The 22167-nt window shown below is 44.6% G+C and overlaps 1 protein-coding gene and 1 long non-coding RNA gene across 14 annotated transcripts in view; one reads left to right on the forward strand and one right to left on the reverse strand.

The window, feature by feature from the left end:
- CELF2 (CUGBP Elav-like family member 2) overlaps window positions 1–22167 on the forward strand; it is a 501843-nt gene that overhangs the window by 446921 nt on the left and 32755 nt on the right. For all 13 annotated transcript variants that reach the window (XM_036024602.1, XM_036024612.1, XM_036024607.1 and 10 more), the window contains one exon: window positions 8916–9050. In XM_036024602.1, the coding sequence (XP_035880495.1) occupies window positions 8916–9050 (135 nt within the window). The remainder of the gene's footprint in view (window positions 1–8915; window positions 9051–22167) is intronic.
- LOC118500320 lies at window positions 658–10857 on the reverse strand. Its single transcript, XR_004902884.1, has 3 exons — window positions 10722–10857; window positions 2059–2060; window positions 658–668 (listed from the first exon to the last, which is right to left on the reverse strand). It is a non-coding gene; the product is annotated as an uncharacterized LOC118500320 (long non-coding RNA).

The following is a 22167-nucleotide window of genomic DNA, read 5'->3' on the forward strand; positions in this document are numbered from 1 at the left end:
TTTTCTTATTTTTAAAAATGGGATTGTCTACTGGGGAATTTCCAGCAAGATTCTTATATCCAGGGCAGCCAAAATGATTAACATCCTTCTAAAATTTTAATAACAGGCAGTCAATAAAAATGGTCTGACCTCCATAATGAAAGCCAAGATTGCAGGCCTATCTGTGCTACAGTTCGCAGTCCCCTGATATCCACAGACAATTATCAGGGCGCCTTTTTCACTTTCGTACCCCATTTGACAGAATTGGGCATCAGATGCTTTTATGCAAAAGTATAATCTTTGTTCTCTAGAAAATCAAAGTGTGGCTGGATTGAAAGCCGGCTCATGAAGGGTTTCTGTTTCTAATGAGCTGTGTCAGTAGTAACTGAGGTGCAGTGATTAGTGAAAGGTCACTCCTGCTGTGTCACCTTCCAGGCTGATATCCTAACTTACCACGAGGCCAGGGACGGCAGCTTGTGCAATAAATCAGAACACAGGTGCCATTAACCTGCCGCGAGGAGCGGTGAGAAAGCTTTTCCTTGTTTCTTTCCAGAGAGGTGGGGAGTGAGGGCAAGGAGAAGAACAGATTTTTGGCACATTAAAATAAGGCAGTTTGTTTTAATCAAGGACACCCTGAGTCAATATGCAGAATAAAAGCCAGATTTCTTTATCTGTCACTATGAAAACTCCTTTTTTCCCCTCTCTTTTTTTCCCCCAAATACACGTCCTTGGTTTTTTTTTTCCTGGTTCACTTTGAATGGATTTGGAAAGACTTCCGATGAGCGTATGTAGGCTTCTCCTTGTTTGCGTGTTGTGATCATCAGCCCAGCCTTTTATTGTGGCCTCGCAGGCTAATGGTGACCTGTCATCTGGTGGGACGCATTGGCCTACCCTGAAAATACTGCGGGATTATTCTCTGGGCTTTCAGTTCATCGGCACTGCCAGCTTGTTCTGTTGTAAGCACAGCTTTTGGATTATTGGAAAAAATATATATGTGTTCATATGATAAGCAGTTAACTCATTCATCAGTATCTTTGTGGACACAGTTTAGGAAGCTAGCCTTGGAGCTAAGACTCATATTTAATGGTTAATGTATTCTTAGTTCCGTGAAGACATGAGTAAAATATTCAGGAAGTTTTCTGTGTTTTAAAAGGAGAAAACCTCCAGATTGCAAGCTTTAAAATAAATGATAAGATTTGTCACATTTTCAGCCAATGCAAGATTTGTTTCTCCTCTAATAGTATGGACCCACCCAGATCCAAAATTAGGGTCTTTGCCTCGAGGAAGCCTCAGGCTCCCCAATTCCCACAGCTGAATTATGCAGAGAAGGTCACCGGGTCCTCAGGCTACTGCCAAACACATCTTCCTGGGTGGATGGTGCACCCTGTCACTTTTCATTAGACTCTGTGTTCACCTCACCAGCCACCGGTCGGGATGTCGGCACTCACATGCCTTGCGCACTCACTGAAAGACTGAGGGCATCTGGGAATCACCTTAGAAGGTGAGTGGAGCAGGTGGCTGATTTAAGGCACTCTCTGAGTGTGCTGGGCTTTCCAAAATACCCCTTTCGTGAATCTTCATTGTGTTAAATCCAGTGCCCTGCGTTTGCACAAACTGGGAAAGCAAGTGCCAAGCAGTCCATATGGGCCATGGCCTTGAACATAAGAGTATTAAGGATGTAGGTGTCAAGGCTTTGTCTGCTGGGTGATTTTTCTATAAAGCGTGCCCTTCATTCAGAAACATAATCAACTCTCACCTTCCCAAGTGTTTGAAGGATCATGGTTTGGGATTTCTTTTTGGTTTTTTATTTTTGTTTTTGTTTTTTCAATAAGGTGAAGTTAAATGACATCCTGCTCTTTGGTCATCTCCCAAAAGGCTTATTAACTTTTGTCTTTGCCAGTCATTACAAAGTGAACTGGTAATAGAGGCCACTTTCTGGAGGCAGTACCCCCAACTCCCTAGTTGTGGGAGGGGTGCCCCAGAACCCTCGCCTCCTCCCCTTCCTTCCTCCCCTCTGACACTCCTGAGTCGTCAGAGCCTGAGCCCGGGGAGCTGGCCCAGGCTGATACCAGCCCTCACTCCTGTAAGAGGGGTTCATGCCTATTTTTGAGTAAATGAGGAAACAAATATATAAAACGACATACTCAAATTTATGTTTTGGGTATGTTCCCAATGGCACTTAAGTTAAATGCCTGGTTTCTTAATTAAGAAATTTGGCATTAGCCTTATACATCTAAGCCAAAAAAAAAAAAAGCCCAAAACCAAAAAACATTATATAAGCTAAGGACGGTATGTTCATGGGTAAGTTACTGAGGATTTGAAATTAGAGGGTTTGTCCATCACGCATGTCATGGCACACATGGTCCATTGCACATACGTGGGAGGGGCATGAAGGAGCCCAGAGGTCACGGATCCCAAGCCCCCACCTGAGTTTGGTAAAATGCTCATCAAGTGGTTGAGATTGTGGTGCTGTGCTAGTGGGCACCTACACAATTCAGACTCGGGTTTTGTGTCTACGGCACCATATAATAAACTCACATATAAAATTCAAGTACTCCAGTGTGGAACACTCACCAAAGCAAGTGAAATACCGTCTCAGAAACTAATAATATTTTGTTGTGAACAGCTCTCAAAACATAATGGTCTATCCTTGAGGAGATTCAGGTTTATCACCAGAGTCTGAAATGTGTCATTCGAATGAGTAAAACACTTGCTGTTAGAAGAGAAAATAAAATAAATTCAAAAAAAAAAGCAGAAAAAGAAATTTTAGATGACAAGGTACTAAGCAGTTGCATTAATAAAATTAAATGACGCATGAACTGTACTTTTCTGTCAAACTAAAAGTAACTCGAAATGTGTTCCATGATTTTATAAAAGGACGCCTTTATTAAATATGGACTTTAAAAGCAGAAAATAGATTGGGATCAAATCTTAATCATCTAAATACTTTCATGTGGACCTTTTTTGCATCTTTGAAATTGACTTTTCCCTCTTAAAACCTATAGTAAAAACCTGTCCATTTTTTCACTCAACAGTTGTATTTGTTACATGAATTTCTCAAATCTCAGAAACTTGGGCCTGAGTTTGGGCTCAGAGTATGAATTTTCCCTGAAGAAGAAGGAATGGGGGACAATTGGCTTTTTGATCATTAATTTCTTTGTAACAACTATCATGTCAAAAGAGGATCATTTTAGAAAAACAAGGGTGCTATGTTACGGTTTTGTGTATAACAGAGTTCCTTGAAATAGCCTTGCCCTTTACCTTCATAGAATGCCTAAAACAAAGGCACCCCTTTGTCACTACATTATAATTGGAAAAACTGAAGTATGAAAGTGAAATAAGTAGCATGCGACCACAGCACCAGTTAGGGGCATAATATGGACTAGGATACAGAATTCCCAAATATCAAACAACCTTATGAGGTAGGGACCATTAGTATCCCATTTTACAGGTGGGACAACTGAGGCTTAGGGAGATTTGTCTAAGAAACTTGCCCAAAATTATGACCTGGGCAAGTAGCTGACCCCAATTTGACATCCCACTCAGCCTGACCCTGAAACCTGAGCTCTCTTGCCCCCAGGCCTGTGCAGCAGGGCTCAGTGTCTCAGCGGATTCAGGCATGTGTGCCCATGTGCAGCTGCAGCGGCTCACCTGCGCAGAGGGTTTGCCAGGCCAAATAACAGGTCAAGTCCAAGCTGTACATAAAAAAATGCAGGGAGAGCCCCAAATTTGCTCAGAAAGAAGCAATTCAGAGACAGTGCCTCCCTTCATTTTGAACAACATTTGAAGTATGTTAAGAGTGGTTTACTTTCTGTTAGGGGAATTTTTTTTCTAGGGCAAGGGGCTGTTGTTAGGAAATGACAGAGATTATGAAGCAATGGCTAAAGAAGAGTATCTTTTGCTAAACAAGAGAAAGCGTTCACATTACTTCTCATACTCAGTACAGCTGCTGGTAATTCCCTTTCAGAATATCTAGTCCACATTTTAAAAGTAGCAATAAAATTATAGAGTGTGAATATTTGCTTCCAACAACAACATCGCAATGCTTTTGTCAGTTCGAGACCCATTCCTACAGAAGACTGTCTTAGTGTGATACGTGGCGAGAGGAAAGTCATTTTAAAAGCTGCATTGGAGGCTGAGAAGCCGGCATGGGAGACCCTCCCGAGGTGTGAGTTGTGTGTGCATCCTGGACCCTCAAGGATTCCTGTGCTTCCCAAGGACTGGCTCCCACCCTGCACCACAGACACTTCCTGCGAATGTGCTAATGGGCCTTATGAGAACGTTTTATAACCACCCATCTGTCACTTTCTAACAGACCTGATTGGCAAGCACTTGTAACAACTGACATCTGTTCTCGCTTATTGATATGCAGATTTATGGTAATTGCTATGAACAATAAGACACAAAATTACCTAGGGTGAACATTAAATTAAATTTTCATGCCCTTCTCCTTATAAATAATTTTTTTTAAATCTTAAGTTTCAAGTAGGCATATTGCACATCTGTTTTCCGCATCATTTCTTCATTTTGATAAGGACCCTCTTTTCCGAAATAACGAATGAAAAATGTGGAATCCCTGTATTCCCAACTTTTCCATTTTTTCCCCTGCCATCTTGCTCTTGGCACACTATTGGATTTCATAAAACTTATTTAAATGTTTTGTATTTCTAGTCACCCAGATTATCACCCCTGTTTTGAGGGATGCCCATCCGAGCAGAGTTCTTCATGAGGTTCCAAGTGGTGGTTTTCCGTCTTAGCAAAGAGCTGTGTGCCACACCAGACCCAGTGTTCCCTGAGAGGCCGCCCACTGTCCGTCTGGTGCCCTTTCTGGATCATTGTGTGGGAGCAGCCGAGAAAGGGGAAGGGGGCCTGGGCAGGCGGGGAACTCAGAGGGGCCTGTAAAAGGAGCTGAGACAGAGGACAGGACAGGATGCACTCAGACACCCCAAAAGAAAAAAAGAACCAGAAATGTGAATTCAAAGTGCACAGAAGCAGAAACCCCTGTTAATGGCCTATGGGACCCCAGTGCTGGCCCAGCGCAGAGTTAAAGGGAGGGAGACCTCGTTCCAGCCGGGAGCAGGCCCTCTGAAGAGACAGCGGTGATGCAGTCAGCGTGCGGGAGAGTTGGGGGCAGTCAAGGAGGTAGAGCATGTCCGCATGGGGCTTCCCAACCCTCTTCCTGACTCCGGGCAGATGCCTTTTCTGGAAACTGCGTGGCCCCCAAGCCCCCTTCCTAAGTGGGATGACCACACTGTGGATGATTGCTCCCGCGCTGTGGGAGGCAGGAGGAGCCAAGACATCAGTTGCTGGGGACACGTACTGTGGGCATGGTGGGCTCTGTTCCGTCCTCACTTTGCTGCTGAGAAACCCAAGGCACAGGCAGCTGAGCACATTTGCTCGGGGTGAGGTAGGTGAGGCAGAGCCCCGACCCAAAACCCAGGGGTCTGAGAACAGGGCCTGCACGCTTCTTGACCAGCCACACTGCCTCCAGTAAATGGCAGTTGTCACACTGTCACCAGCAGAGAAGGCTGGGCATCCTAGGCCCTAGGAACTCAGGACAGGGCAAAGAAGGGCTGCTTCTGCATTGAGAAAAGCAAAAGTGGGAGGGCAGGTATCCAGGCTGGGACCAGCCCCCACCCAGAACGTGGCAGGGAAGCTGTAGTATACTGAGCACATCTGTCTGGGATGAGTGGGAAGGGAGCACTGTGGGATCTGCTGAGGTCTGCCCACCAGGACCCCGTAATAACTAGGATAGAAGGAGAGGCATGATCCTCCACTGGGACACCCCACATTCAGTTTTTCTGTGCTTCTGGCTCATGCCATCAAACTAGAGATTAGTGACAAAGAGTTCCTGAGTCTGGGCCTGTTTCCAGAAACTGATATAGGACTATTCCTCAGTTCCTGGCTTCTCCCTGCCCAATATACAACCACCTCTTCAGGGGCAGGGACTTTCTTGTTTTCTGCTTAATTCTCAGTGTGGTACCCAGGGTCTGGCCCATTGTGGTCACTCAGTAACAGACAGACAGGTGGGATGGATGGACGGACAGACATATAGAGGGGCAGGCAAATGCAGGGCCTACTCCCTGCTGGTTCTCTCTACCTAACCCCCCTTCCTTCTCCCCCAGATTCCTCTGGTGCTAGGGATCAACAGTGGCCTCTCCACACATCATCTCTGCTTCCTTTGGCCCATATCTTGTTCCTTTCCACGCAGTGTGATTGTTGAATGGAGTGCCCCCCTCGCCCCCAGTGTGGTGTTCTGGAGCTGATCCCTCTGCCTGGCCTTTCTAGCTGGAGGGAGGGAAAGGCTGAACCAGGTGGCACAGGGTGGGGAGCAGAGGAGAGGAAAGGCAGAGGGGACATGGAGGGGGAACACACAGGGCTCAGCCAACGTTCCCAAGTGGGGAGGGGAGTGGGGTGAGAACCCGAGTGTTGGCAGCTGGGCTCCAGGACCTGTGATGAGTGCTGGTGGATGAGGTAAGGAATACGTATACTTCCCATAAGTATGTGTAGAGTGTTTATCTAATGATTGAGAGAAACAGTCAATACTCGGCATGTTATAGATACTGAAGAGCTGACGAAACATGGAGAAAACTAAAATTGGTTGGGTCTGTGGACAGTGCTCTTTAGAGAAATTCATGAAAATTCCATGCTATCTGTTCTCTCCATTCATCCTTCCTGCATTCACCCATCACCCCCTATGTAGGCAGCAGTGTGTATGTGTGCGTGTGTGTGTGTGTTCAGGTGGATTTGATAAGACAACATCTTTGTCCTCAAGGAACTGAGTATCTAGTTACAAAGTTAAGGAATATACAAAAAAAGTTTCAAAGGGAGATATGATTAATGAATGACCGCGGAGTTAGAAACAAGGAGATAAGGGAGCTTGCAGGTGACACCCAGAAAGTGCATGTGTTAAATGCACAAATGCAAACTCCCAGTCTTCACCAGAGGGTGGTGTGAGCTATAGCTAGATCACTGCCCTGACCAGGAGGTTCTGCCACCACAGGCTCTGTGGTCTCTAACCCGAGCCTCTGACCCAACTGAGGGGACCAGGTTCCCCCCAGCTCTGCTGTCTGAGCGCTGGATATCTGAGGGAGGTGGCTCCCTCCTGGGCAAGCTCAGAGGAGACACCCCTGGTGAGGACCCCATGGCCTGGGCCTGGGAGAGTGGCTCTCCGTGCCATTGATCAGTGCCAGATGTACATTGTGGGTTTCACTTTCAGTGCCAATCCCTGCACTTGTCTGTGCAGTCAGCTGTGGGTCATGCAGTCCAGTCATCAGGTTTGCATCATTGAAACATTGGAGGGAACACTTGTCACTGGAGGACCAAGAGGGAGCAGATGGGTCGCATACACGCTCCTTGCTCCAGGCAACGTGACTCGCTTGCACTCACATCACACTCAGGTGTGAAGTGCATTCAAGCAGCTTTCAGAAGTGGGCCCTCAGGTCCAGGTGGGTCTGCACTGAAGCCAGGCAGCTCCTATATTTCCCCCAGGTCAGTTTCCCTCAAGTAAGACTGAACAGTGAGAGCAGCGCTTTCTTTACTCTCACATTCTCAACAATACGACCCTAAAGAGCTTTGCTCCCACCTGCCTGGGTTTGAGAAAGTAGGGTTAGACTCACAGAATTCCACTAATGCTGCTGTCCTGCTTCTGGGAAGCCCCAGGAACTAAGTGGGTTTGGGAAAACAAGTGTTTGGTTTCACCCTAAGCCAAGAGAGCTGGACATCTCCTAGAAGATAGGGTATCATTTTGAGGAAAATGAGAGCCCATTTTGCAGCAAAGACATCAAGAACTGAGTGGAAATAAACCCTGGTAGAGGGGGTCAGGCTGGAGGAGCAAAGTCAGTGAGGCCTGCAGCCGCGCTGAGCCAAGGGCTCCACAACTGTGATGCGGGGCCTTCACAGGTGCGTTGCTAGAACATTCTCTCGCCCCTCGATCCACACCCCTTCCCCAACACATGGAAGCTATCATTAGGCACTCCACAGCAGACTAAATTTGCTCAGTAGACCTTTATTAAGTATCTGTATTTGAGACATGAAGAGAAGGCAAAATTAAGCTGATAACTCCAATATCTTTCCATAGAAAATTCCCGTTTGAGGAGAGAGCCATTGCTCTGTGCTTCTCAAATGTGCGTTGGTGTGAAGTGCGTCATGGAGAAAGACTTTGAATGTTCAGAGGAGCTTTGAATTGAGCTGTAGAAGTAAAGAGGAGAGAAGACACCAAAAGTGCTTATGACAAATACTCTAGACCCCAAGCCCCACGCCAGCATGGCCACATGTAAGATATGTCTAAAGAAAGGAGTTCAGTGGCGATAACAATGTTCTCTGACATCATTAGGAGCTTACATTGCACCAGTCACTGTGCTAAGTAATTGGCATTCATCTATTTAATCTGCACAAAAACCCTTTTAATTTAAGATACAATTACTATTACCACTCACTAAACAGGAAACCAGAGAAGTTAAGTAATTTGCCCAGAGTCACACAGCAGGTAAAGTAGCTGAGCCCAAAGCCCCAAAAGTTCAAAGCAAGAACTTTTCACCAGTAAACTGTGTCTTTCTCTCAGATACCTTCCACATGCAGCTGTCAAGCTTAGAGACTGATAGTTTACCCCTAAACTCACCTTCCCCCGGCCCAAGCCCAGACCCTACTGTTTCCTGACAGCCTCATGGTGGAAGGCCCTGCTGGGGCCAGTCCCCACACAGCAATCTCGACTTGTCTTTTCCAGTGATCTCTCCAGCCCTGAGCTGATGCAGCTGGGAAGGGTGTCCTGGGTTAGGACAGGCAGCACCACAGGGAGGTGATTGCTGAGAAGTTAGGTGACACACGAGTCGCCAAGGCACACGTCAAAGGGCTTACTGCCCAGGGCCTCTGCTGTCATCATCTGCCTGGTAAAGTGGGCCTGTTGCTAAAGCCGCCCCTTTCTCTTTGTTCCACAGGCATGAATGCTTTACAGTTACAGAACCTGGCCACGCTGGCGGCAGCCGCAGCCGCAGCGCAGACCTCAGCCACCACCACCAATGCAAACCCTCTGTCCACCACGAGCAGCGCCCTGGGAGCCCTCACCAGCCCTGGTAAGAGGACACAGCAAAGAGGACACTCAGGTCTGCACGCACCTGGGTACCGGGTGCAGGGTACATGTGTCCAGACAGCCAGGGAACTTGGGCATCAGGGCTAGCTCCTTTCACTAATTATTTCGAAAGAACCAAACTTTCAAACTGGATGTGGTTTATTTCCCAATGAAAATAATGTTTTCACTGGGAGAATCCACCACGCTGGTGATTCTCACACATTTATGTTGCTTCAAAAATATGTTGTCCATTCAGTCCTCATTAAGTCTTCACCATCATGAAGACCCTCAGTCTCGTAGTCACGCTTTTAATCCTTTTTCTTTTTGTAGCAATTTAAGAATTTTGTGTTAAAGCTCAAAATCTCTAATCATTCCAGTGTGATTTGACACCCTCACCATTCTTCACATTTGATTCTAAAATCCACAGTCCAGAGGAACCGTCTTGGTCGTTTGGTTATGGCCGTGTTCTGGACTCCATCATTGGACGTCTTTTTCCTCAGAAATTTTGTTGCCTTATTCAAAAGCAGATGCCATTTTTCTTTCATACAAGCCTGACATAATGCGGTTGCTTGGATACCATGATTTGTTTGTTAAGAAATGTTTCCCTGGCTTCTCTTTCTCCCTGAATTTCCTAAACCTTGATAAATGATCTCAAGGCCTCCTCTGGGGTGTGGAGGAGCTGGCCTGGACAGTCTCCAAGCTTTCTCCAACTTCGAAACCTCGTGACCCTCTATTGGTTCTGCCAAAAAGATTAGCTAAGTGTTGAAAAGGACTTTTATGTAATAGTTCGAGGTTTTCTTTCAGAAAAATAGAAAATGAAAGCTGCAGCACACTGCGGACCAGCTTTCGTACAGCTTTTGACATTAGAGAGCGATGAGGCCCTCTGGCAGGTTCAAAGGCAAGGGCCCTTGGTCCTTTTATAAATCGTTGTGCATCTGAGATGTGCATTTCCCTGTGCGTGCAGTTCGGAGGGAGAAATCCAGGAGACTTCTAGGCAAAGCGGGGGTTTGTCCTGAACGTACTGTAATCTCATAGCAGAGCCCATGGGGGTGCTGACTTCATTCTCTCCAATGCCTTCAGAGACGCACCATGGCAGCAAACGGTCTTCCTAAAAACAACTTCATGGTTTCAGCAAGTTACAGTGCTAACACAGTATGTGATGCCTTTGTTATTTAAACAAGGCCTGTAGTGGCCCTTGCAAGAAATAAACATGTTCAGAAAATAAATCCCTCCTTATAAAAATAATAGTGATTTATCTTAAAAACAAATTAAAAAAAAAACTCTGATGTATCTTTTTATAAATTGGATTTAAAAGTATTTTCTCAAATAAGAATTTTTACTTCCCCTATGAAGACCATGATATGATTCCATTAAAACACCACACATTTTATTATATCTTTAGTCAGAGGCTAATATTTTTAACTATATTTTATTTGGAGAAAAAGAACTAAAAGTGACTCAAAACCTGAACACTTTTTTGTTTCTATAAAAAGGAAAAGGTTTTGCTCTTTTTTTTAAGAGAAAGCAGTATCAACTTTTTTGTCTAAAGTAAATTTTTCTGATTTTTCCAATCCTGGCCTTTACCTTCTCTCCCTGCTGTTGAAAATAGCCAGGAGAAACTGATCAAGTCCTTGTTAAGAGGTAGAAAAAAGAAAACCTTTTTTATTACGAAAACTTCCTTCAATGGCAAAGACCCATATAGCCCACAGTTTGGACCATACATCTTTAACTCTAACTTTCACATATTTAATACTGTAGTTACATTAAAATTATCCCACTGTTCTGACAGTTGTGTTAAGGGTATGTGGCCTTTTGTTTGCTTGCGAGAGTTCGTTTGACTTGATTAAAACACCTCCCACTGTCGTGACGTTTGTGCTGGAATGTGCCGTGTTTCCAGGGAATCAAAATTAATATTGGAACATTTCATTCTTCTTTAAAAGAGGACTTGTCAGTTTAAGAAGCCAAGTGCAAAAACGGATGTGAGCTGATCGCTGTGATGATGTAATTGATAGACGGTGCTTCTTAAATGCTGGTACAGTGGTAGGTGCTGCCCTGGGAGCCCTGGGAGTGGGGGCACAGCAGTGAACAGAAGGGATGGGACAGTCCCTTCTGCCTGACAGCCTACTGGTCTGTCAGGGTAACTTGGACAAGAAGCAAATGAGGTCCCCTGGACGTGATGGATAAGCGCCATGAAGAGACACCGGGCAGGAAGGTGGAGAGAATAAAGAGGGAGGAAAGAGACTCTCTCTCTCTCCAAAAAGGTGACATTGGAGCAGAAACCTGAACCAAGGGGAGGAAGCCATGTTGATATCTACGGAAAGGGCCACTCAGGCAGAGGACAGAGCAAGTGCAAAGGATGCGAGGCAGGAGGAAGCTTGGCGTGGTCCTGAACTAGCAAGGAAGCCGTCCCTGATGCTGAGAGGATGAGAGGTGAGGGGTGAGAGGTGAGGTGAGGTCCACATTGTGGATCCACGTCCATTCCCTCCAGTGTGGTCAGGAGCACAGATATGTCATAGCCTTCTTAACATGCAGTACTTAGCCCAGGAAGGTGGCTGAAGTGTTTAAGGAATTTCAGACATATTTGACCATTTTCAGTTTTTTCCTGGGACAAATGAAAGGGACAGTGTGTCCTGAGATTATCCCCTTCCTTCCTGCTCTTAGTACAACCTACCCCTGGCAAGGTGTCCTTCCCTCCGCTGCATCTGCTCCTCTGTAGATTCTGCTCAGTGAGGCACCGTTGAGAGTGGTTTTTCTCTTCTCTATTGAGGAATGCTTTGCATAATAGCTGAAAGTATTTCATTAGAATCCTGAAGTGTAGCAGCAGAAACGATTTAAATCTACATTTCAGTTATATTTCTTAAGTATAACTAAAAAATCTGGCATTTAAGTGAAAGTAAATTATTTGTCTAATTTCCATCAGGGACTCTTTCAAAGTCACAGAAAATGTGGTTAGTAGAATTCATGACTCTCCACTTCATCAGAGCAATTTCCTGGTGGGGGTGGGGAGCAGTTCCCAAGGCCAATGCCTTTGCTTATTATTTTTAAATAACAAAAAGCTGGGCTTATTATTGTTCCATTAACAACCCAGTCAAACTGTGAAATGCATCACTCTTGCAAAAGCTTGGTTTTACCCTGTTTTTAAAGCTGCCTCTTAACGCTTCAGACAAATCTATCCAGAAAGGAAAGGGACAATTCAATCCCCTAAACTATTAATTCTTTTAATAATCGTAAATTTATCATTTCAATTTTGCATGCCCAGGAACAGCCTTCCTACAGCATTATTATAAATGATTTTAAACCATCTATGCTTTAAAACATGAAAGATTAAGCTTTAATTTTTATTTTTTTAAAAAATCCCCTTAGGCAATAAATAGGTTCCTTTGTCTCATGGCCTTGAAATAAAATTAAAATGGTCTAAATTGCCCATGGTTAGAATAAGTGTTTCATGCAATTATCAGATGGTAGTGAATAAAATTAGAAAGTAAATCATGAAAGAATAAAAACCAGGTAAATGCATATATGCCTTTTATAAGTTTCTCCCGGGGCTTTTGAAGCCTAATTCAATCATGCCTCTTGTCTTTTATTTTGGTATGATAATTTTTCCTTTGTTTACTTCAGTCTCCTATTTAGTTAATTAATTCTTGGGTCATTTCTTCTTACCCAGTTTTGAACCTGTTTTTGTTACAGAACAAACAAGGGGGGGCCTGGGACAATATACTATTATTTTAAAAAAAGCCCCCAGGTCTGTCATGTCTGCCGCCAGAGGAAAGATGTCTCTCAATGCCAGAGATTCGTGAAAAGGAAAGGAAACGTTTATTTAATGCTAAACAAACTTAAAGTAGTGACCTAATGTCTTTATCAAAAATCCTAAAGTCCCTTAAAACACCCACAAACAGACACAGTCTTTCCTTCCTTCCCCCTTTGCCCAGTCCAGAGTACCATATCTCAGGAAAGGAAATAGAAGTCCATGGCTCAGGCAGTCCTCTGGTTATTCCCAGTTAGTACTCCATCTCAACTGGGAGACCTCCCTGGGTTCCTGGCACCCTCAGCTGTGTCGCCGGGATCTCTGCTAAAACCAAGCGGTGGTTCCCCCTTCTAAAGCTGTGGGGGTCCCCACTCTGGCAAAGGCACATGGCCCTCTCTCCCAGGGCCACGGGAGTCTCCACTCTGTCAAGGCTGTGTGGTTCTCTCTCAATGGCTGCCGTGTCTGGGTTTAAATCCCTGAGCCAGTCTTCCTCTGCAGCCCCATTTCCAACTCCTCCTACACTCAGGCACACTTGCCCTCAATCTGCTGTCTTCTCCAGCTTTTCTGGTCACCATCGTGGGTCTGGGCAGGTGTGACCCCATGTCATGGAGCCAGTCTTTTCCAAGCTCCCATGCAGGCACTGTAACTCAGGGGACCTGCCCCCCAGTCACATCTTGGGGGGGGGGGAGGTCCCTTTCCATCCCCCTGGCTCAGAGCATGGCCACAGCTATTTAGCATATCTAAGTGACCAGCCAAAGGCTATAGGTATGTTAAATGACCATGCCACGCATTAGCTGCAAAGCTGCCCTGCATGTTCTTGCTCTGTGTGCCCCTTCCCCCAAATCACACCTATGGGGGAAGGTGTGGAGACATCTTAAAATCTCCTGGACACCTTGAGTTCTGGACCCCATTTCAAATGCCTATTTGGGGTCCCCCCTCTAGGCTGCATGCTGTAACATTTTGAGGAATTATCTCTTTTGATACAAAGAGGCAAATTGTCTCTAAGGTGTGCAGCTAGGTCTTCAAGAAAGGTAAGATTCATCTCCTGCCCAGCTTGTATATGTGTTGCTTTCGCTTGGTAATTCCAAGAACTTAGCATCGTTATTGCCACATAGGAACATGTCTTTGGCATTTTCTGTCTAAAATACAATATTGCGTTCCTGTACCACATTATTCCACTGACCTTCTATTTCCTTTCTTTAAAAAACAAAAAGATGTTTTAAAATTCTCCAAATGCCTCTGTAAATGCACTCAATCAAGTGCACATTTCAGGATAATAGATAATTTCTTTTGATAGTATAAAGCATTTTAAAATGCTAAGAAAGCATTTTTCCATTCCCACCATTGACTTTTCAAATAGTTTTCACTTGAAATTCTAGGCAATATTTTCCCCCATCTTCCAGATGTTCCCTGACCTGCCGCCCACCCCCACCCCCCAAGGCTGTGACAGACACCACACAGCCCCAGGGAAACGGTGTGATTGCCCTGTGGGCTGTTTGAGGTTGACGGAGACTTGCGTTGTCTTCACAGGATTCAGGCCCCTCCTGCACTACTCACGTAAGAAGGGCCACCTTTGGTGTCACACCCCCCTGTCACCAGGGCATTAGTAAGAAAAGCAGCTGGCTGGATGGCCAGATGGGCGGTGGGACACAGGGAGTCATCCCCAAACCTTCCAGGGTTACTGAGGCTTCCATCCCCCCTACCTATGCCTGGAAGTGTGTCATCCAGGGCTCACGTCACGTTACCCAGCGGGGTCGATAGGCCCTGTTTTCAAGCCTTCTGTTTCTGTGCAGAGCAAGTACTTCATAATATACGAGTACTTCTAACAAACAACTAATTTTAAGCCTGAGTCAAATGCAGACCCCTTCATACGCAGCTGTGTTAGAAGCTCCTTGAGGGCAGAGACGGAGGGGAGGCGTTCTGCCCTCCCTGCTGCGGAAGTGCGTTCACCGCACTGCGGCTCCTGGACTCCTGCATTTCGATTGTTTCTGTCACAGGGTGGTGGTTTGAGCACACGCCTGTCTCTCACCATCTACACAGTAAGTTCTTTCAAAGCAGGAACAGTTTGTTTACTGGTGATCCCTTTGCGTGTGGAACACTGCTTCACCCCTAGGCACTCAAAGATTTAATTCAGTTAACAACAGTAGCACAGTGAAGATGTTCTAAGGTAAATGTTTAAAAACACTTTATTCATTCTAGCCCAGGCTGCATCTCTGAGAAGGAACCCTAGTCTGTCACGGTGACCTTTGACAGGGTCAGTGACCCACCTGACCATCCCTGACTTGGTTCTGGAATAATTTTAAAAACAGCAACACTTCACAGGGTAAGATTCAGGTCTGACTGGTTTCTGGAGATGAATCAGTACTAATTGACATTATAACAAAGTCATATAGAGCAGTTTTTTTATTCCAATAATTTTATGAAGATTGGCTTTTAAAATGTTCTGATGTCACGATATGGAATAGAGAAGAGTCCCATATCAAATAAAGGCATTTTGTTTTCAAAAGAATCATCTACTCATGTGTGGCCTTTTGCAAACTCATCCCCCCAGAGCACTCCTTACTTGCATGAGCTTCACTGACTCCCCATGGTCCGCAGCGCACCTGCCCTGTGAGGGAAAGCAATGCCTCATCTAATTCTTCAGAGATATTGGTTACTTACACTATACTTCAGCATTTTATTAATTCAGGGACCAGTTATTCTTGACCTCCCCTTTTTCTCCTTAGGCCCCTCTTGTTTCATTGCTGATCATCAAGGAAAAGAAGTCAATCTCGAAGCAGTCCACCTTCCCTTTCACTAGCAGGTGGTTAAGGGTCTCAGGCAGGCCGAGTCAAGTCCATTGTTAAAGTCAGCGATTTATTTGTGGGGTCGAATCCGTTAAACAGCTTTACACCCTTACTGCTGCTGACGGAGAACTGACAGCTGTTCTTTTGTTCATTTCCTGAAAGTTCCAACATTTTGTGCTTCGTTTCTTTCTTTATTTTTTTTTTTGAAGTTTTCTACATGTTACAATAACTCGTTCTTGTTCTTGACATTATGGGACTCACTTTATTTTCCTCAGTGTTAATGGAGGTTTGACATTATACAAAATGTTCCATAAATGTCACTGTAGTGATTTTAATTTTCTAACATACTTTTCATTCATTCAACAATATTTGTTGAGTATCTACTGTGTACCTGGGGCTATTCTAAGACACTCAAAACATATCAGTGAACAAAGCTGACAAAAATCCCTATCTTTGTATAGATTATATTCTAGCGTCAGCTTTCTAAAAACCATTATTTCACTAAATTCCCACCATAGTAAATGATTTGGTTAGCCTTTAAGCATAAACTGTAACTTATTCACCCTTTGAAAAATCGTCATAACCAATATTTTTGTCTACCTTATGTTAAAATGTTGCAAATTAGACCACACTGGGGAGAGGAGGGAACCTTCCTTCTCTATGTTCTTCCTCCTCTGTACGCTGTACCATTTTTCTGTATGTTTTATGCAGCAGGGAGCTCTGAGAGTTAGTATGAGTCACTAGGGTGGACCTGGTAAGTCAGAGAACCAGGGAAAGGTGAGCAGTGTACTTGCACTCTGCTCTATGGCTCCGCAAGAGAAGCATTGTGTGAAAATAAAATATTTCAAAAGTTGTTATGCATTTAAAACATATTTAAAAAAATAGTTGGCAGTGGTCTGCCTTTCTAGTAAATGGTTCTTTATTTGATATTGGTCATCATGCTTCAGGTTTAAAAAAAATGCAAATATCTCCCAACCAGAGGAGTTTTGATGGCCCCTTCTTGGGCTGGGCATTTTGGTGTGGAATACCTTTAAATTTCCCTTATTACCAAGAAAATGAGATGTCTCTTGGTGCAAGTGGAAAAGCAGCTGATTCTCAGGTTCATTCTGGTGTCCTCATCTGCCAGAGGGTCCCCCAGCCTCCTCCATCAGAACAGCTTTGCCCAGCGGCTGGGCCGCCCGCAGTCGCTGAGATGCCCCTGACCAAGAGTCTCTTAATAGTCCTGAACTAATTGAAAGCTAAATAAAGCTGCCCCGCCAAGGAGGGCAGGTATTTATGGTTTGTCACTTCACCGCAGAGCCCACATTCAGATTTCTGCGAGCTGATTCCACCTGTGCCTGAGCTCCACTTGGTGTCCCAGGCCTAGTGGGCAGACAGGTCCCTGTCACTCGCTCCTCTGTTCCCGCTTTGTTTTGGGTGTGCTTTTTAGTATTTTTAGATATGGGCTTCGATTCTTTGTGCATGTGCAGTTGGCAACTGTGGAGTCTATGCTGTGCACGTGGGTGTGGCTCCCTGGGGCAGAGCCAGGCCACGGGTCCTGCGCTGGGTGCGAGGGCTCGGATGTTTGTCTTCTGTCCACCTCCGCCACCTAGCATTTTCTCCCACCGAGCATTTGTGGGGCTGCCTGATGAACAGCTGGTCACTGCTCACACTGACACAAAGCACATATCTGTTGCTTAAGTGCATTTTAGATGAGAAAAGTGCATTTTAGATGAGAAAAGCAACAAAACTTTATTCTAGTCACAACTCCCTGAAGGTGCATGATCCCAGGTCCACGTGTGAAGACTCGAAAGCAACCAAACAGAAGTGTTTCATTTAGATGTGGTTCAATCCCATGAATTCCGGTAAATATGATGCAGTGGCCAGGTACAAAAAATAAGCAAATCACACAATCCTGGACAGTCCAGTTGGAGAGTGGAGAGGCAGATAAGGTGCCAGGTATCACTAACAGGAGAGAGTCTATCTTCAGGAAATGGGGGACATTTTTAATAGAAAGGCTGACATTGAAGCCAAAATTTTAGGATGAAGTGGCTCTTGAAAGATAGAAATGGAATGGAAGATACAACAAATGTGTGGAAGATAAAAAAAGGCAGACCAAGAATTTAGTTGGCAAATGGAAATCTATCTCATTTTTCACAAGGGTGAGCTTTATGGAAAACACCCGCCATGGAAGACTCTGAAAGCCTACAGGACGCACTCTCATAGGCAGCCAAGAGCTGTTTCAGGACTTGGAGCACAAGAATGTCAGTGATGGGACTTTCGTACCAAATGGAGATGGGGAGAACAAGAGGAAGGAGGAGTTGAAGAAGACAGGGTGTCTGTAGTTCCAGGGACCAGCGGCCCAGTGTTTCCATTAGTAGAACGGAGTGCGAAGAAAAGGTTTGCAGTAGAAGCTAATTTGATTTTCCACATGTTGGGCTGAGGCACGCGTGAGCAGGCCTGTCATTTAAACACATGCAGCAAGCAGCTGGATATCTGACCCTCGAGTTTATCACAGAGGTCAGAGCTGTTTAATAAAATAGTGCCTTGAGAATGAACTGCAGAGGTGAAGCAGGCTCAGCTGCTTTGCAGAGAACAGAGTGTGCGTTCTGGCTGGGCACAGTTGGTGGAGGGAGCTGCTCAGGAAGTGGCGTCGGTGAAACTTCGAGCAGCAATGTGAGAAGGTGAGAGCAGAGAAGAGATTCAGTAGTCCCCCCTCATTTGCAGTTTCACTTTCCACAGTTTCAGTTACCCACAGTCTCAACCTCGGTCTAAAAATATTAAATGGAAAATTCCAGAAACAATTTATAAGTTTAAATTACACACCATTCTGAGTAGTGAGATGAAATTTCTCACTGTCCCACTCCATCCTGCCTGGGACCTGACTGGTGCCTTTGCCCAGCATCTATACATCACAGATGCTACCCCCCCTTTAGTCACTGAGGAGCCATCGCGGTTATCGGATCAACTAGCCTGGGGTCCCAGTGCTTGTATTCCAGTCACCCTTATTTTACTTAACAATGATCTCGATGCACAAGAGTAGTGGCAGTTTGGACATGCCAGAGACAAGCTGTAAAGTGTGCATAAGTAGGAAAAAACATCGAATATATAGGGTTCATCAGGCATCCACAGGGGGTCTTGAAAAGTACCCCCTGGAGACAAGGGGGATGACTGTTTGAACTGAACTCTCAGGTCATCAGTTCACCCCTACAAGGGGCCAGTTCACCCCAGTGGTGGGGAGATGTCAGTCCTGTAGGCAGTAAGAGGCAAGAATCACATATTTATAGATGGCATTTTCATGAGATTTGGTGATTTTTTTTTTTAAGTCTATAAAAGTAGCAGGGTCAGTAAGAGGAGAAAGTTTAAGATGGAGAAAATGGCCCTGGTGTGGCTCAGCGGCTTGAATGCCAGCCTGAGAACCAAAGGGTCACTGGTTCGATTCCTAGTCAGGGCACATGCTTGGGTTACGGGCCAGGTCCCCAGTAGGGAACATGCAAGAGACAACCACACATTGATATTTCTCTCCATCTCGTTCTTTCCTTCCCCTCTCTCTAAAACTAAATAAAATCTTTTTTTAAAAAGATGGAGAAAGCATAAACATATTTCTAAGATACAGAGAAGCCAGAACAAAGAAAAGGAAGAGGCCTACAAGAGGCAAAAATTGATGGACTAAAGTCAGAAGGAGGTCGAAGGGATGGAATCAGACTCTCCCGTGGAGCAGGGCCTTGTTAGGCTCTGCCACCAAGCTCCTGGCCAGCGGCCCCTTGCTGTGCCTTCACAGCTCTCCCCACCAATGTGCGCGCATGTTAACATATGTGGCACATCATAAACGCTTCATAAGCGCTTCATGGCGTGGACTTAGAAGAGGGAATGAATACCTTTGCCTCTGAGGCATGAGCAGAAAGAGGTCAGGAATGATGAGATGTAAAGAATGTAAGATAGAAAGGTATTTACGTCATATATAGGTCATGAATTTAAATATCTACAAACAAACAAAAAATGTTCATGCCCCAGGCAGAGGTTTAAAAAATAGTTAACCTACAGAATATAATAGAGGAATTTCAATTTTATTTTCTTGCTAGAGGATGTGAGCACCATGACCAAGATCCGAAAGATGGCAATTTAGAGCAAATTATTTCATCTTTATCTCACTTTCTCAGTTGTGAAATGAAATTGTTTGCTTTTATTTTTCTTAGTGAAATATTAAGGTTAAGTGTATGTAATGCACACTATTGGGGTTTTTTAATGACAATGTTAACTATAATAGGGAAAAGATGTCATTATTTGGGGGTCATATAAAATTTTCCTCTGGGCCTCAGGAAAGTGCGTTAAAAGTGGAATAAGAGCCAGTGATATCTTTCTCTGAATTTCTTACCAAATATCTCCCCACCCTTCCTAAAAATATGAGAATATAAATGCAGATTGCTTTCCATCTTTTGGCTAAGATCAAGTATAGAATATAAACGCAGAGAGTAGACCATTCCCTTCTTTTGGACTTAGCTAAACGAGTTGGCTGTGAACTTCCCACAATAGTGAGAAATTTGGCCTGAGGTTACAGAACCAACATACCCTACTTACTAAAGACAGAATGGCACTGTTAAGTTAAATAGAGCGAGATACCATGTCCAGGCAGGGCTCCTTGTAGCTGTCACCACTGAGAGGCCCAGAGGCCGGTGGAGAGGTGTTCGGTTCTACTTCAGCCGACTGGATTTACGCTCTGCGGTGGGCCAGTAGCAGAGGCAGCTGCCCTGCTGAAGCGCAGGCTTACTTAGCCTGTGCCTACAGATCACAGCTTTTCAAACCTAGAACTTTGCGGGACAGTCTCTCGACCCTTTGCCAGCCTGAGTATCATATTATCCAAAGGAAGATCTGTCTCCCAGAAAGAAGTCTGTTACCCCTCTGGGCAAACTGCCCTCTTTCCAGGACGTCTGAAGACCAGGATTCACACAGGTTTTCAGTGACTCCCACAGACACACACTTGCTTTCCACAGAAGTTTGTTCTCCTCACTCTCTCTCCAGAGTCCAGAGCCTGGTCAAACCATCAAATCTTACAGTAGTAGGGAATCCTCAAATAATCCACCCAGGTGCCTCGTTCAGGATCCAGATGAAATACCGAGCGGTTCTACTACCTACCCCATGAAAGACTCAAAAGCAGGGACTCCTGGGGAACCGCAGTTGTATTTCTGGACCTTTCAGCTTACATGTTCTCTCCCTCATGAAGAAATCCCTCATGTTTTTCAATCTGAGTCCATGACCATCTGTAAAAACAGACATCTGAGGTCAGCTAAGGGAAGGTTTGTACTCTCATTTATTTTGGTAAATTATACGCAAAATACCATTGAAACAGAAAATAGGTTTGATTTGCTCTTCCATTCCTGTTAGATCTATATATACTGAATTTATATAAGCTGACTTTTTGAAATGTATGAGCCAAATTATATCTTAATTCTTTAAGTGTCTGCCTTTTATGGGACTGGGGAGAGGGGAGCAAGAAACACTAAAAATAAGGTATATTAAGGAGGTACCCAGGTCTAATAACAATTATAATAAATTAGATTTCTGTCTTAGAAAAATAATGAGTGAAAGCTCCAAAAAGCACATGGAAATGAAAATTAAACTGAAAAAAAAATGGTGGGACTGCTTTGGACACTAAAAGTATAATACTGTCCACAACCATTTCTGTAGCACTTTCTCGCCTTCCAAAATGGTATCATCATAGAGTAATGCCTTAAAAGTAATTCAGAGTCCAAACCAGGAATTGTCTTCTTCTGCCCTTCACAATCTAAGTTTCCCCCTTACCTGTCTTCTAGAGGACCAGTAATGGCCTGTCCGGCCCTGTGCTACCTCTGCTTACCAGTCTCCCCGTGGGTTGGAAGTGGTGTAATAATGCACGAAGGTGCTACAGTTGTTCGTGGGGTAGAAAACAGGCCTGTTACAGAGACTCCAGTAGTGAGATGAGAACACCTCAGAACCTATCAACACCATTCTCGAATACAAACAGCCTCCCTTTCCATCCACCACCCTCTCAAAAAAGCCTTTTAGGGAATAAATTGAGGTGTAGTTATTGTACAATACCTAGACCCCAGGGGAGAATGGACTCTCTGTGTTTTGTTAATACCCTACAGTTGATTAGCTAATAATCACAGGTTGTGCCTGTGTCACTGCTTCATTATTCGACATCCTCATTTCACTGCGGTGAAGTCTTCACAGCACTGTCGGACGCCAGCACCCAAACTTGTTTGAGGCCGAACACAACCGCAGGCTCTGGTGCCCTGAATTTTCTGTTTATAACTATTCTGTTTCCTAAACTGCAAAGCCACCATGCTTTCACCATGTAATTGTTCCATGGAAAGTGTTTAGTGAATGCCCTGAAGGCAGATTCTTGCTGTCTTCTTAATGCTGTTTCATTGTTGCTTTAAAAAAAAAAAAAATCTCTTGCTGTCCAGGAAATGTGGGAAGGGGTTAATGTGAGAAAAATTAATGCACTTAATTCCTAGAAAGTAGTCATTTCTGGACTGGACTTAAGGCTAGACATGACCTGCAATAAAAGACAAGGAGGGAAGGGCAACATTCATGTAGGAAAAAAGATTTATGTGAAGTGGTAAATGTGA

The sequence above is a fragment of the Phyllostomus discolor genome, chromosome 1 (assembly GCF_004126475.2).
Source record: "Phyllostomus discolor isolate MPI-MPIP mPhyDis1 chromosome 1, mPhyDis1.pri.v3, whole genome shotgun sequence".
In the NCBI taxonomy this organism is placed as follows: domain Eukaryota; kingdom Metazoa; phylum Chordata; class Mammalia; order Chiroptera; family Phyllostomidae; genus Phyllostomus; species Phyllostomus discolor.